At 49.1% G+C, this 15,487-nt stretch overlaps 5 protein-coding genes across 5 annotated transcripts; 3 read left to right on the plus strand and 2 right to left on the minus strand.

Annotated features, from left to right (window-relative positions):
• Nucleotides 1-4,315: 4,315 nt before the first annotated feature.
• T310_9308 (uncharacterized protein) lies at nt 4,316-7,941 on the minus strand (the record flags this gene model as incomplete). The annotated part of the gene is made up of 8 exons (XM_013468289.1): nt 4,316-5,098; nt 5,152-5,280; nt 5,333-6,571; nt 6,618-6,770; nt 6,819-7,439; nt 7,519-7,613; nt 7,663-7,801; nt 7,867-7,941. The coding sequence occupies 8 exons, from the start codon at nt 7,939-7,941 to the stop codon at nt 4,316-4,318; spliced, it is 3,234 nt and encodes a 1,077-aa protein (XP_013323743.1).
• Nucleotides 7,942-8,678: 737 nt separating this feature from the next.
• Nucleotides 8,679-10,766, plus strand: T310_9309 (D-lactate dehydrogenase (cytochrome); the record flags this gene model as incomplete). Its single annotated transcript, XM_013468290.1, has 5 exons — nt 8,679-9,005; nt 9,035-10,115; nt 10,168-10,349; nt 10,402-10,603; nt 10,642-10,766. The coding sequence occupies 5 exons, from the start codon at nt 8,679-8,681 to the stop codon at nt 10,764-10,766; spliced, it is 1,917 nt and encodes a 638-aa protein (XP_013323744.1).
• An 882-nt stretch (nt 10,767-11,648) lies between these two features.
• On the plus strand, nt 11,649-12,666 carry T310_9310 (uncharacterized protein; the record flags this gene model as incomplete). Its single annotated transcript, XM_013468291.1, has 3 exons — nt 11,649-12,154; nt 12,226-12,448; nt 12,520-12,666. 3 exons carry the CDS (start codon nt 11,649-11,651, stop codon nt 12,664-12,666), a joined length of 876 nt encoding a protein of 291 aa, XP_013323745.1.
• Nucleotides 12,667-13,443: 777 nt separating this feature from the next.
• Nucleotides 13,444-14,653, plus strand: T310_9311 (Aspartate-semialdehyde dehydrogenase; the record flags this gene model as incomplete). Its single annotated transcript, XM_013468292.1, has 3 exons — nt 13,444-13,474; nt 13,532-13,789; nt 13,848-14,653. The coding sequence occupies 3 exons, from the start codon at nt 13,444-13,446 to the stop codon at nt 14,651-14,653; spliced, it is 1,095 nt and encodes a 364-aa protein (XP_013323746.1).
• A 124-nt stretch (nt 14,654-14,777) lies between these two features.
• Nucleotides 14,778-15,486, minus strand: T310_9312 (Transposase; the record flags this gene model as incomplete). The annotated part of the gene is made up of 2 exons (XM_013468293.1): nt 14,778-14,809; nt 14,922-15,486. 2 exons carry the CDS (start codon nt 15,484-15,486, stop codon nt 14,778-14,780), a joined length of 597 nt encoding a protein of 198 aa, XP_013323747.1.
• Nucleotide 15,487: the final 1 nt, after the last annotated feature.

The following is a 15,487-nucleotide window of genomic DNA, read 5'->3' on the forward strand; positions in this document are numbered from 1 at the left end:
AACGCACGTGGAGCATCGGTCCAAACTTTTTGATGCCCAACAACGAGATAAGTTTGTCCGACATTAAGCAATTTAGTCTTGAGCTGACACCCACAGGACGATGACTCTCTAGGAGCAGGGTACACCGGTGTTGCGGCGCTGGAATTGACCTCTGTAGGCTCCCCGAGTGTAATTCGAAATTCATACCAGATCGAATTCCGATGCTTATGGAGATGTTCCTCGTTTTTGCGCAATCATAGTGCTATTGCCTATGATGTTCCCTTTTATGGGACGAAAGAGAGACGATACCGGAACGTCTTGTCCATCTCTGCATCGAAACATGTCCATCGGCAAAGAGAAATAAAAAAAGATAGACAAGTTTTTTGATGACAACAGAGATCGCGGAAGAATTCGCAATTGTCGACTAAGCAGCTATCTCCGATATTGTGTTTGTTGTCATTCGGAGCTAAAAATATCTCGACACCATGCCGTTAAAAGCTGGAGACGAAGCACCGTATATCACCGGCGCCGCTTGCTGACGAAGCAGATCATGTGTTTCTTCTTCCCAGGAGGTGTGTCGAAAGACCGGCAATTAAAGCGCGCTTTTTGCTTCCCTGCTGGGTGGGCAGAGAAAGCCTGAAGCGGCGACTACTTTTGTATAGATATGATCTATACAGTGTAATAACTGTAGATCAAACCGCGGCTATTGGGCCATTTCATCGTCAAAGTCCACACAGATAAAAGATTTGTGAATGGACTGAATTTTGTATGAGGGATGATCTGAATCCTCCAAGCAGGGGAACATATCAGCTGTGATATAAGGCGGATCAATAAGTGAAGTGGCCTTTGAATCTTTGCATGGAGCGTCGATCTTGTTCGATTTTGCAATTCGTCTGTGTTCTCCGTGGAATGCCATGTTGATGTTGATGGAGATAATATGAGACCCCGAAGTAAATTTGCGACTGATCACTTTTTTTTAATTCCACTCAAGCACAGAAGCTATGAGACGCTGAACGGACAGGTGAAGTTCTCTTGGGTCTTCGCATGGAGCGGCGATCTTGCTGGATTTCGCAATTCATATATGTACTCTGTGGAATTCCATATTTGACGGTCGTACTAAGGGTTGTTCTGGCACGTGGCTGGTGTAAGTCCAGTCCGTACATCAAGACGGTTTAAAAATCAAGGCGACAAAGACGGCCGGTAATCTTGCAAGGACACAGAAGTGAAACTTTTCCAGTCCTTCCCCGTCTGTTGTCAATGTGCATGAGGCTCTTGACTTCTCCTTCGAATACATCGAAGAGGCTGCCGCATACGGACATGGACGTTAGGTTAGAGAAGGATCCCAATGAAAAATCTCTTCCCCTTGGTTTGTTGCCCCCTTCCTTCCTTTCCTTTCCGACATTTAACAATTCTGGCCGCTGCATCTTCTTTTGCAGTCGCCTCGAAATATTTTCTCGCATCGATGTCGAGAACAATCAATGAGGTAGAAGATGCCTCTCGGGGACCCGCTGGGAAACAGTGACGCGGTCCGGATTGCTCGATATTTATATTTCGTCGAATATATATTCTTTTTTTTTTTTCAAAGTAAGGTTCATTGGCAGAGGATCGGGTGCTCGTCGCGTTCGAACCGTCAGAATCTTCTGATGCCGACACGCTGTCTCTCAGCAGTTCCTGCCTTCGAGATCTAGTTGTAGGAGGGGTGTATTCTGGCATCGACGGCCGTACTCTTCTCACTCTATTTGGTGGAGTAAAGAAACCGTCATCAGCCATAAGCTGTAAATCTGAGGTCTTTGAGAGCTGTCCGACTCCAGTTCTGCAGCTTTTGAAGCAATCCGAGGTTTTCAAGTCCTATGCCCGGCTTCACGTTGGCTTGTATCGGGCAACGGGGAATTTCGATCCTCACGGAAACATCGTCGTCTCATGCCCTCTGAAAATTAGGAGCAGATGGTTCATTAGAGAGACAGAGAAGAGCCAGTTGTGTCAATCTATGGGAGGATAATAATGATGATTATATCTCCTGCTCTGCAGTCACAGGCGACGGGGTGCCAAAGCGACTCCTTGTGGAAAGAAGGATGTCGTCTTCTCCTAGTTTTCGAGGTCTGGTCGCTTGCAGGTCGGCACTCTCTTTTAACGAGGCGTTTTAACTTTTTTTTAACGATTTCGAAATAACGAATTTTAACCACTGTCGAGAGTATTTGATCCACCTATTGGTAGTCTCTGGACCAGGCGTTGTTATTTCAGTACGTTTTGTACTGTATAAGGTTGAGGTCTGGTCTGTCTTATCACGTACGTACACCGGCGTCTGGAATTGGATCGTCTTGGGGGGATGATTTCGCATGGCGATGTTAGTGATGCACGGAAATGTAGTCGAATAAATCTCACTTACAAACAGAAACCTGCTGTCATCAGCCCCAACAGAAGACGATGGGACCCTCGGGTGACAGGAGCCTTTGTTGCGGTTGTGAAACCTCCGTCGCGAGTAGCTGCGGTTCGGTTCGCGCTCACCAAGTCAAGGGAAAAGAACGCAATCGTGATGAATGCGAGTGAGCAACACCTATGTTGAGTATAACAGTGTTCCAGCTCCTCTGCCCAGGAACGGGATGGCATGTGAACATAAGCCCTTGCAGGTTCTTTTCAGCACCGTCAGAACCTTCTGGTAGTACCCCATCACTTTATATCGGTGCGGTTTGGGTGAGGCCGCGATTTAGTCGTGTCTATTGCTTCAGCCGGCGAGATATGCAGGGGTCGATAAGTTCACTCGGACGTGGAGCAATGGGGCAGCCCAGATCGACAAACATCTCAAGAACAAAGAGATAAGGTAATTTTCCGATATCTGATTCCAAAAGTCCTGGGATTTTCTTGCGGGTGGCCTCACAGAAGCCGAAGATGTCTCCTGCGAGGTACCCAAAAATGACATGTTCCAGAGGATATCGGAATTTGCAATCGCGATTTGAATGACCGCAGCTAAAGAGGGCTTCGAGCTGCCTGAGGCAGGACGAAGGCGTCATGTCAGCGATCATTCCTAGAGTCATTAGGACATGATCGAGTGATTCGCATTTCTAACAACTCAAACTGGTCGGCGTGTCAAGGACAAAGAGATGATGTGAGTTGCAAGTTACCTTATTGGTAGAGCCATTCTCTAGTCGAAAATGACATTTTTCCCCCCAGAGGATATGAGGGCTCCAATCCCATTTTGAATGATAGGAAATAAAGAGGGCCTCGAGCTGCTAGGCGCAGGACAACGGCATCATGTTCATCGTCACTCTGGGGAAGTTCCATTGTTAGGGGCAACCGTCTCTTGACGCACTCGAAGATGTTTCATCGCTGAGAGATGATAGGGTCGATAATGATATTCAGCTCCGGGGACGCAGCATGAGCACGTGGGATGCCACAATGCCACAGGGACCAATATGTTTTGGGTTTTTGCCAGACTGCGTGTACCAGTACCTCCGGCGAGGTGTATAAAAGGATGGCAAGAAGCCACATGACTCCCCGAGAGCTTGCGTAATCGTACATATTATTGTAGTATGATCCGGGATTCTTTTGATCGACACCGAGTAAGTCGAGGATCTTCCACGTTTAGGATAATTCGATGATCCCTTATGAAAGGATGGTGACGGGAAAGTAACGAATAATAAGAGTTGGTTGAGCTTGAGTATATAGTTATGTTATAACATCAAGAGCTCATAAGGATGAGAGAAGAAGAAGAAAGAGCAAGAAAGGAGCCAGCAGTGGGCAAGAAGCCTGTATTTATGCCTGAGCAGAGCCTCCTCATTCACACGAGATCATAGAATTAATATTTCCAAAGTGAACATATTTTGTAGTACTCACTGTTCTATATACAATTTTCTTGGCGTTCAGTGCACGGTTTCAGTGGTGCAGGTGTGTCGTTCACTGAGAGCAATGAAATTGTATTGTAAAATACCCACAGAAGGTCGTGTTGAGCCAATGACGCGTAAGATGCAAATGATAAAAGGTATCACGATTCATTTTCACATTAGATAGCCGTCAGATAGTCATTTCTTTCAAAGAGATACTGGATATGTCGTTCACTCGTCATCTCTTTAGTATTGCCTTTGAATTGAAAATCAAGCTATCCGTTCACTCTCTCCTTTATCATCACCCCATTACTTAGACGTTATTTGTGAAAGGAACCATCAAAAACATACCGTTCACTTTCCATGACCCTTGCGTTCACCAAGCCGTTATTTTCAAATGAATGTTCAGAGCATCCCGTTCACTTCCCCTGACATAGCCGTTACATCGATGTTGCTTTTGCCGAGGAATCGGTGTCCTTTGCATCCTCTTATTTGATGGTCATTATCTGAATTCCTGGTTACCTGGCCGCTGTACTCATGAAAATGTCTTCATCATTGAATTCCAAGTCAATCTCGTCAAGACTGGCTCTCTCCATACTGGTGCCGAGCTGTCTATCGAGCTGCGTGGACTCACTATCATAGCTGCTTGTTTTCGAACTGCGCCGCGGTGATTTTCTCTGGCTGTTTTTGTCGACATCCCCTAGCGGCTGTCGTGGGGGCTCTTGACCGTTTGCTTCGTATTGTGGGTGAATCGCGGTCTCGGTCTCTTCGTCTTCGACGAGATCCTGAACAGACTTCAAGGAAAGACCTCTTGATCGACGTGAGCTTCCTGGCCGTTTTGGAGAATCTCTATTGTTGCAGGACGATGCCGGTGCGATTGGGTCTTGGATGGAAAACTGGGTCTGGAAGGATGCCGTATTGTCTTGTGAATGGAGGTAGTCCGACTGCAGCCCAGCCTGCCTGCTCGATTCCAATGCTAGCTTGTCGCTGACTCTGACAGAGGGACGATGATCGTCTTTACGATCCTTTGTAAAGCCCATGACAGCCATAAGGCGGCTTATGTGTTCCTGCGCCTCAGAGAATTCGCGCGCTTTCTTGGCCCTCTCATTCCGTAACGATTCGACCTGGAAGATCATTAGCTTTGTATGGAACGGGAGACATTGAAGACATGCCTTCCTCTCCAGATGTTGGATTCTCCTGTTTTTAGACTGGAGCTCCTTTGTGGCTTTAGACTCAGCGTCCTGCAAGGATGCGCGAAGAGCAGCAACCTCTTTTCTGTGACGATCGGCTTCTTGCTGGGCCTGGAGAATTTAGAACTTGTATGGGAAGAAAGTATCGAATTCAGAAGACATACATCTGTGTTAGCTTTGGAGATTTGAGCTTCAAATTCCGTCTTGAGCTCAGCAATGGTAAATTGTTGGTTCCGTCTTTCTGCATCCAAGGCAGACCTCAACGCATCGGCATCCACCTTTTCTTGTTCATACTATATCCATAAGTTAGCATTCCAATGACAGTAGATAGCCGGTAGATAATACCTTAGTTCGTAGGTTTTGTACATCGGCAGACAAATTCTTATTTTCTGCTTCTAGACATTGGATCTGACTATCCTTTTCCAGACACAGTGTAGTTTGAGTGTCCAGAGAATTCTGAAGTTGGGTGACCTCAAGCCGAAGCCGGTCACGCTCCTGAATTGCAGCATTCCTTTCGTTCGAAGTCGTTTCTCTTATGTCTTGCAGCTTTGAAATTTCCCGTTTCAAGTTCTGCATCTCTTCTTGCAGTTCATCGAGCTGATCTTCCCTTTCGGTGAGGGTAGCCATGAGGTCAAGCTCCCTAGTCCTGGCTTTTGTCCGTTCCAATTCTGCGCTTTCTTGAGATTCTCGTTTTGCCGTGTCAAGTTCCATTTGCACTGCAGCAAGTTGAGAGGCCAAGTTATCAGCCCGAGTCGACGCACTATTTGCCTTCTCTTCCAGCCGTGCCATGTCCGCTTTTAAGTTGGAAATTAATGTCAATGACTGTTGCGCCTGAAATTCTAATTCTGCATTGAGTCGTTTCATTTCCTCCAGCTGCGAATGGAGATTATCGCGTTCTTCAGCAACTGCCCTAAGCGGCGCCTCAACATTGTGACAGCGGAACTCTAAGTCACGACAGATTTCTTCCATCTGTTGAACAATAGATTGGTGGGAGACACGGGCATTTTCGAGGAGAAGCTCAGCCATTTTCGCCCTCCACTCTCTGCTGGAGCCATTGATGGGCAAAGACGGGGAAGGCTCTCGCACTTTTTGGATAAGTAGAGCACCAAATCTCTCCGGTGTCTCGCGTTTGGAAAAGCCACAAAAGGTGTGCAAAGACGTCCTGCGCTTTATTGTGTTCATGAACGAGAGGAACATCTCATGAGCATGGGAATATGCAGAATCGCGGCCCTCAGTATAACTGGAGATGGTAGCCTTGTAGGACAAGGAAAGCAGTTCGACCAACAGGGAATTGCGCGCAGCACAACAAGCCGCATAGCAAACTGCGGACCCTTTGCAATCATCCTGGCTTGTTTGCATGGGATAATTTTCAATATGCCTCTCAATTGCCATTTTCTCACAAGCAGAAAGGCATTGGAGAATGATCTCGGACGATGCTGGTAAATGTAGCCTTTGCACTGCTGAGAGGACGAATATGGCAATTTTGATCTTTGTGAGAGCAGTGTAGTCCGACATATCTTCTAGTTGGATGGCAGAAATAGCGCAGGAGATCACATTGGACAAGCCCACTTGATCAAGAGAAGCCTGCAATAGTTAGCGATTTTCGACTCAATTGTATTGGCAAGCATACAGATACTCGTTCGACTAGCAACGCTGAGACTCTATCCGGTAATGCGCTTAGTGCATTCCAGCCATCTTCCGACAACAATTTTTGCTGTGCCAGACTATGAATTTCTCTTGGCAGTGGTAGACCGGAGGAAAACGTAAACAAAAAGGTCAAGCCCTGTGGAGGTTAGCAGCAAATCAGTTTAGAGATGTGAAACTTTCATACCGTCATCTGAAGGTCGGCATCTATCCCATTCCTAGTCAGTTTCTCACAAAGCTTGGCGATTCGTGATGCATTGCTCCTAAGCCAGATGTTCTTCTGCTCTTGGTCGACGTTCTCGCAGATTTCAATGGCCAGCGACACACACTCCACCGCCTCCGCAGTTGAAAGCGTGCTGCAAGTCGCGGAGCAAGCCATTATCACCGACATAACAACGAGGTCGAGCGTCTTTTGCGCACGTTTGGCCCCGAAGAACTGACTGAGATTCTGAAACCACACCGGGCAGGCATGTTCCCCAGTTTCACGTTCATGACTTGGGGTCCAAAGTAACTTGATGCGGGCAAAGGTGGCTAAGCAAAACAAGCTGCCCACATGGTCGTTCAGATTGCGCAAGATCTTGGTACATTCCGCTTGAAAATTTGCCATAATCGCCTCCGGTAAAGCTTCCAAAAGGTTGGAATTGCCGAGAAGGCCCGCCATGACTTGGTACAGAGGGCTAATGGTCCTTGCACACGGTTCACGCACCATTTCCTCCACGAGCTTCATAATGAAAGTTCCAAGCCGGGCAGGGGCCACAACCGACTGTGGAATTGGACAGGACAACAACGAGATGCACGTACGGAACGCCTTTCGGCAGTCAGTAATATATGCTTTACTACCAGTGGCATCATTGATGATGTAAGTTGAAGATCGACGTTGTACTGACCTCAGAGTCGCCATCTTCAATGGCTCGCTGAAGAAATTGATCCAGCACGGTAGGCTCCTGCTTCAATAAGCTATCACGAAACTCTTGTACACACGCTACGTTTATCAGCTAAAGTTGTTTGATCGCTTGTGACAGTGCACATACCGAATTTGGCAAGCAGGCCTGATGAGTGCGGCAGCTGTTCGAGAAGCGCAGAGGCCAGGAGAGGAACCTGGCAAGGCTTGGAATCTGCCCATTGGCGAATGGCGGCAGGAGAGCTACCGATAACAAGATTTGCAAGGTCCTGAGAACGAAATCAGCTGCATTGATCGTGTATGATGCGTAGTTGCTGAAAGTGGGGGTACACACATGGAGGGACGCGGGATACGGCGACGTCACGACGCGCTCCACCTCCCGGACGATGAGCAAGATGCGGTCCTTCATGATTCCCGTGTAATCCTTGCGTGCATCGTACTTGGATAGCTATGTCTTCTGCCACTTCCAGCTGGAAGTTAACTGAATTCAATTTCTGCGGCCAGGCGAGTGCGTGGGATGTCTCCCACGCCGCACTGGTTGCCCCATCAACCGTATCGTCCCAGAGGAATCGGTCGACGGTCCATGGCGCAGCTGACAAGCCCATTGATTCTGCAGTTTTCTGGATGCATGGCATTGAAGGTTTGATTTTCGGATACACGTCGAATATTATTTATTGAATACATAGGTCACTCATCCACTGTGTAGCCGATTTGCTTGTCCGGAGGGTCGGCTCGACTCCGAAAAGCAGCCAGGCGGATTGCTTAGCGGGGGCCCGCATTCCGCAGAGGCCGGGGAGGAGGCAAACCTCGCTGACCGCATCGAAGGCCATTCGCGATTGGGCTGTTGAATGGCAAGCTGGAAATTAATAATAATCGCTGGAGCTGCCCTGAACGCTTACTCTGTAAGCTTAAGCCATTTTGGTGGTTCCTTCCACGTCCTAGCTCTCGCCCATCGGCCGAGAGGCCGGAGGGAACATTAGGCCGAGCTGGGCGAGGCGGGCAATTGCCATCCGCACGTTTGCCTCCGTACTTCTTGTTTTCTTACTTTTATTATATATAGTTCTTTCATGGGAATTGTCCTCTTTACGATGTTCTTGAATCTGGATTGAGCCTTCTATGTGTCCTGAGACTGTGGGCGAATAAGCCATGAAGACCGCTCTTCCCTTTTGTCGGGGTTTCCCCGCACAATCTCGCTGTTATCTCCGTCCTGTTCTCCCCCGGGCCTGCCAACCTCGACCTTTTGCCAATTCCACGCGCAGATGGAATGGCAGCTCTACCAAGAAGGCGTCGGGTCCTGAGTCCAATGCGAATCCCAGCAATGGACCGTTTTGGACAACTGGTCGTGCCTTAATCCTGGCAGCGCTGGCCAGCTCAGCCGCCTATGCTCTCGCCAGCTCTCGCGAGACTCCGCCATTGAAGATCAACGCCGCTGGCCAGCAGCCTCAATATGGTTCCATGCAGGACTTTGAAAAGGTAGGAGATCTGCTGTCTCCTTGCTTTAGTCTCTTGGGCTCACAAGAGTCTTTCAGGCGATTGCGGAACTCCGAGCCAAACTAGGTGAAGATGCCATCAGTACCGACGAGGACGACCTACACGAGCATGGCTACTCTGAATGGTCCTCTGTCAATGCAGATCGGCTACCAGTGGCTATTGCGTACCCGAAATCGACCGAAGAGGTTTCAGAGATCGCCAAGGTCTGTCACAAGTACCGCATGCCTATGGTGCCTTATTCAGGGGGCTCCAGCCTGGAGGCCAATTTCTCTGCTCCGTATGGGGGGATGACGATTGACTTTGCCCATATGGATCGGATCTTGGAACTCCATCCGGACGATATGGATGTTGTTGTGCAGCCTTCTATACAATGGATGGACCTGAATGAACAACTGAAAGAGAGCGGCCTCTTCTTCCCTGTCGACCCCGGTCCATCGGCCAAGATCGGAGGCATGGTTGGGACCAACTGCAGCGGTACCAACGCTGTGCGCTATGGCACGATGAAAGACTGGGTCATCAATTTGACGGTCGTCCTCGCGGACGGTCGGATCATCAAGACGAGGAGACGGCCACGCAAGACGTCGGCGGGGTATAACTTGACAGGACTGTTCGTGGGTTCTGAGGGTACCCTTGGGATCGTAACCGAGATCACGCTTAAACTGGCTGTAATTCCAGAGGAGACGCGGGTTGGAGTTGTAACCTTTCCCACGATGCGTGACGCAGCATCAGCTGCCATGCAGATCATCCGCAAGGCTGTGCCGGTACAGTCGATGGAGATTTTGGATGAGGTTCAGATGAATGTGATAAACCGTGCAGGGGGTACCGGCCGAACCTGGAAGGAGTCGCCATCGCTGTTTTTCAAATTCTCCGGTACTCATGCCCAGGTGGCAGACAGCATCCGACTTACAAAAGATGTTGTCCAGCAGAACTGCGCCAGCTCATTTGAATTTGCCCGGAACGAGGAGGAGGCCCACGTGTTGTGGTCTGCTCGGAAGCAATCACTCTGGAGCATGCTCGCTTTGCGAAAGGAAGGGTCAGAGGTTTGGTCAACAGACGTCTCGGTTCCCATCTCCAGACTTCCTGACCTGATCGGTGGGTATCCATTGGTCGTTGATGATGCTTCTCTTGTTGCTAACGGCAATAGAACTATCGAAGAAGGAATTGGATGATCTGGGACTTTTTGCGAGCCTCCTTGGGCACATTGGAGACGGCAACTTCCACGAGAGCATCATGTATAACCGCCATGACCCAGAAGAAAAGGAACGGGTTGAGAAATGTGTCTACAATATGGTCGACCGCGCTCTTGAAATGGAAGGGTCTTGCACGGTAAGAGACGTCAGCCGGAGAGTTGAGTAAGACTTCCGCTGATAGATTTTAGGGTGAGCACGGCATCGGTCTGGGTAAGAAGGAATCTCTCCTGAAGGAACTCGGACCGGACACGATCAATGTCATGCGCAGCATCAAGCTCGCTCTCGATCCGCACTGGCTGCTGAACCCGGGAAAGATTTTCGACTTTTCAGAAAGCAAACCCACCGATGCGTCTGGCCTGGAAGCCGCACGTCTGGCGGGAGCGAAGAAGGGTACCTAATTTGCCGTAGAGATTGTATACTCCGTATAGCTTCCGTTTTTCCCAACGATCATTGCATGGTCAAAAATAAGCTCGGAATAGAATATTGTATTCCCAACATAAGTTACTTAAGTCTTACACAATCTATTGACAAGAACGAAGAAGAATGCACGTAAAATAAGTAAATAAATAGCAGGTTATGCGACTTTTACCGTCTGTTTTAACCGATTTCAAGCATACAGCTGTTCATCGCACACAATGATCCTTCCCAGAGCACAGACAACAATATCTCGCGAGACTAAAAACGGTGAAACGGCGAATGAACGTTATCCCGAGGTTCATACCCACCAAGGATCCACACCCCCCTAGGATGACAGCTCGCCAACTATCACAAACGGTGCGTACTGCTGTACTAAATACTTGGCTCAGGCACCTATGCAACTGCAGCAACTCGCGTCTGCAAAGCAGGAAGTGAGTCCTCCTAGCACCTACATACATACTTACAGGAGGACCCGCGCACACCCTCCAACTAGCCAAACGACGTCAAAAGTTCTTCAAACTAAAAACTCTAGGCTATGCAGGATAGACGTGGCATTGTGGACTTGGAGACCATCTCTCCAATCCATAGCAAGCATTTTTCTTCCTATCGTTATCAACCTAGGTAAATTTCTCATGTAGGAGTATGCTCACAAAATAAGAATAGAGAGGAGAGCGGGGAGGGGGAGGGGTGGAACGGTCGATGAGGGACGGACGGAGGAAGAGAAGATCGGCATCAGACCGCTTCTTGCTGGGAACTACCTAGGTATATAAGAGGGCGGGGAGGGAGGAGAGTATGGAAAATTGCTCCAACGATCTTGTTTCGTCCCTTTTGTTTGATAGAATACTGTGACTTGTAAAAAATATACTTTTTTTTTATTGTTTCTATATCATCCACGGCGTTCGTCCCGTAGTGACATACCTACCTACCTACATACGGAGTACACCCCCCTATAGAACATTCTTTTGTAGTCATTTTCGCAAGCAATGGCGCTCTTTCCAGCGGATAGGTACATACATACATGTCGCTGTGCACCAAACAACCACCAACCACCCCATGCCGATGTAAAGCAGAACAAGAAGCTGATTGTTGTTTCTCACCAACCCATTTTCAAGCAAACAGTGTCGTCTACATCAGTGGCGCCGGATCAGGGATCGGCCGCGCCTGCGCGCTGCAATTCCTCGCCGACGGGGTGCAGAACTTCGCGCTCGTCGACATCGCCAGTGAGCCGCTCAAGGAGACCTCAGACCTCCTCTCAGCCCGCAAGCCGGGCGTCAAGGTGCTGACTCTGGTCGCCGACCTGGCCAACGAGGACGAGGTCAATCGCGTCTTCTCCGAGATCCGCAGCCAGCTAGGGAGATTGGATGTGGCCGTCAATTCGGCGGGCATCCCCGGCACGTATCGCCGGATTGAGCAGTTGAGCAGCGCGGATCTGGACAAGGTCTTGAACGTCAACCTCCGGGCGCTGTGGCTGTGCGAGAAGGCGGCGATTCAGCAGTTCATGACACAGGAAGAAAGACCGGTCACGTAGGTGCTCTCTCTGTCCATGGAAAGAAAGAGTGTGATGGCGAGTGGAATTGACTAATCCAATTATACAGAACTGGTCAAGGTCTCACCACTCGAGGGAACATCGTGAACATCGCATCGATGCTGGGGACCATCGGCATGCCTTTTGCCTCGCCCTACGTGATATCGAAACATGGCGTGGTTGGACTCACCAAGACAGATGCCCTCGACTATGCCACCAAGGGTATCCGAGTCAATGCCGTTTGTCCAGGATTCGTCAAGACGAACCTCCTCAGCGAGAAGGGGTGGGAAATGGTAAGTCCTGACGCATGCTGTAGTTTCTCGACTAGACAGCAAAGAAAAATGGCTGACTCGTCTGCTTACAGCTTTCGCCTGTAATCTCTGCCACGCCAATGGGCCGGCTGGGAACACCTGAAGAAGTCGCCTATGTCGTGACGTTTTTAGCCAGTGATCGGGCGAGCTTTATCACTGGTTCCAGCATCATTGCGGATGGTGGTTATACCGCGAAATAAGGCCAGGATTTGATATACGTATAGTTGATTTGAAAATTTGAAACCCTAATTTTGATGTCATTCATGACAGAACTGTCTTTTTTTGAGAATATTTCCCAGTTTTGAAATTTATTGATTCTCACGATATTAATTCGAAGTACATACATACATACTAAGTTCAACCATTCGATCAACTTTTGGTTTTTCCTCAATGGCAGGATTAGAAGTCTTGAACATGGATGAGCTGTAAAACGAGGACTCCTCAAAGAGTGTTTAAAGTGATGTGTGAAGCACGTGGAGTGGAGTGCATGACTAAGCGAGGGGCCCCGTTGATCGAGTCCCCGCGGGCAGCGATATCGCAGCGCCACAGGACCGGCCTTTGAAAAGACATACTCCGTTACTTGTCTCCCATTGATCCTGCAAAAGGACAGCGCCGACGCTGTGTTTGGCGTTGAGGACCGGGTAATCGAATTTGTTTGCTGTATCCTTGCAGTAAGTGAGCCATTTGATTTGTATCGCTGATTCGAAGTTGTCTTGCCTGTTCGTTCTATGCCGCCGGGACCGGCGTCTGCTGCTGCGAAATGAACTTTCAACCTATGACTTCCATTCCGTCGCTGCCTCTTACTTTATAAGTTTGCCATATAGTTTCTTTCAGTATTGCTTTTTTTTTTCTCGTGTGAGATATACAAAATTTTTTTAATTCAATTCCACCATTCAGCTAGTTGAAAAGTATTTCACTAATTCTGCCGACAGAACGGGATCAAAGCGGGTGACTCATCTTAAGTCCTATTCGACAAGATGTCGTGCCCAACGCCCAAGAAGAAGTGCGGTATGCATTGACTTCAGCTGCAATTCAAAGATCCAGCAGCATGCTTACGATCTACAGGTGTCCTGGGCGCTACGGGCTCCGTGGGCCAGCGATTCATCTTGCTTCTCGCAGACCATCCTTTCCTGGTACTCCACAAAGTGGGCGCATCTGCGCGCTCCGCTGGCAAGAAGTACAAGGATGCTGTGAAATGGAAGCAAGCGCGCCCAATGTCGAAAGAGCTCAGCGAACTCATCGTCCAGGAATGCAAAGCTGAGAACTTCACCGACTGCGACATTGTTTTCTCCGGGCTGGACAGTGATGTCGCCGGCGAAGTCGGTATGCTTACTTGGCTCCAGTCATCATCATGACAGCACATCTGACTGACGCCCTTCAGAAATGGAATTCATCAAGGCTGAAATTCCAGTCTTCTCGAACGCGAAGAACTATCGCAAACACCCGGTCGTCCCGCTGGTGGTGCCTACGGTCAATCCCGACCACCTGGCACTGATCCCGCATCAGAGAAAGCACTTTGGCCTGAAGAAAGGTTTCTTGGTGTGCAACTCGAACTGCGCCGTCATCGGCATTGTCATTCCATTTGCCGCTCTTCAGGCCAAGTTTGGACCTGTGGAGGAAGTTGAAGTCTTCACGGAACAGGCCATTTCTGGCGCCGGCTACCCTGGCGTTTCCAGCATGGACATCATGGACAATGTGATTCCTTTCATCTCGGGCGAAGAAGATAAGCTCGAGAACGAGGCGCAGAAGATTCTGGGCTCGATAAACGCCGATGCGACAGCATTCGAAGAGCAATCTGGCCTCAAGGTCGGCGCCACTTGCACGCGAGTGGGAGTTACCGACGGCCACATGGCATTCGTGTCGCTGCGCTTCAAGAACCGACCGCCTCCCAGTGCTGAGCAGGTGAAGCAGGCGCTGAGGGAGTACAAGTCGGAGGCCCAGAAGCTGGGTTGCCATTCAGCGCCTGAGCAGGCAATCGTGGTGTTTGACGAGCCCGACAGGCCGCAGCCCAGGCTAGACCGGGATATCTCCGGCGGCTACGCCGTCAGTGTTGGCCGCGTGCGTGAGGGACAGCCGGGAGGCTACTTTGACATCCGGTTTGCTTGCCTCTCCCACAACACGGTCATTGGCGCTGCAGGCTCGTCGATTTTGAATGCGGAGGTGGCCGTGATCAAGGGCTATGTTTAAAATTGATTCATACAGCCAAGCAGATAGCGAATAGACCAATCGATGTTCGTATTTTTTTAAATTACAGTAACGTAATTCCCGGCCGCTCCGATCACCCGGTCGCTCCGATCACCCACCCGCACCTTCAAATACTGTGCAGAATTTGAAGTTTTATTACTACCCAAAACAGCAATTATTTACAAAAATTATGAATTAGAGCGATTAGGGCATCGAGTCCGTATATGCCCAATAGTTCCACAGTTAGTACACTTTGGCGGCGCGCGCGTACGAGGTGCAGAAGCCGCCTCCGCGGCCGTAGTAGCCATAACCAGCGGCACCTGATTTTCATCTGAAATTTGACTTTGAATAAGAGCCTGCGCTTCCTGAATTGAAAGACCTCCTTCATGAGATATTTGATTGGTCGATCGCTTACGCTTTTGCTTCTGCTTCTCATTTGCAGCCCGTAGATCGTGATTTTCCTTTGCAAGAATGACAGCACTATTCATGGCTAATTGACAGCCCTTGATAAGCTGATTCAAAGCTGCATTTGTAGGGCTTGGAGGGCTCTGTGTACGCCGTTTTAGTAAGGCCTTGATCGTAGCTGCCTGATGCTGTAATTCGACAATATTATGAGGCGTTTCTGGCACCCAGTTGGTTGGTATAGTACCGGCACGGCTCCCAGGTGGTGTAGGGGTCTTCAGCTGTATATTGAGTTGTAGAAGGACCCGATCTGGTTGAAATGGCACTAATCCAGTTGCTGCAAAGCCATTTTTAATATTCTCTGATTTAAAGGCTTCTGTACGAGCTTTTGGGTATGCTTCAAGGAAATCCAGCTTATCGATGTGATGATCCAAG

Source organism: Rasamsonia emersonii (assembly GCF_000968595.1).
Source record: "Rasamsonia emersonii CBS 393.64 chromosome Unknown ctg1118621762051, whole genome shotgun sequence".
Taxonomy (NCBI): domain Eukaryota; kingdom Fungi; phylum Ascomycota; class Eurotiomycetes; order Eurotiales; family Trichocomaceae; genus Rasamsonia; species Rasamsonia emersonii.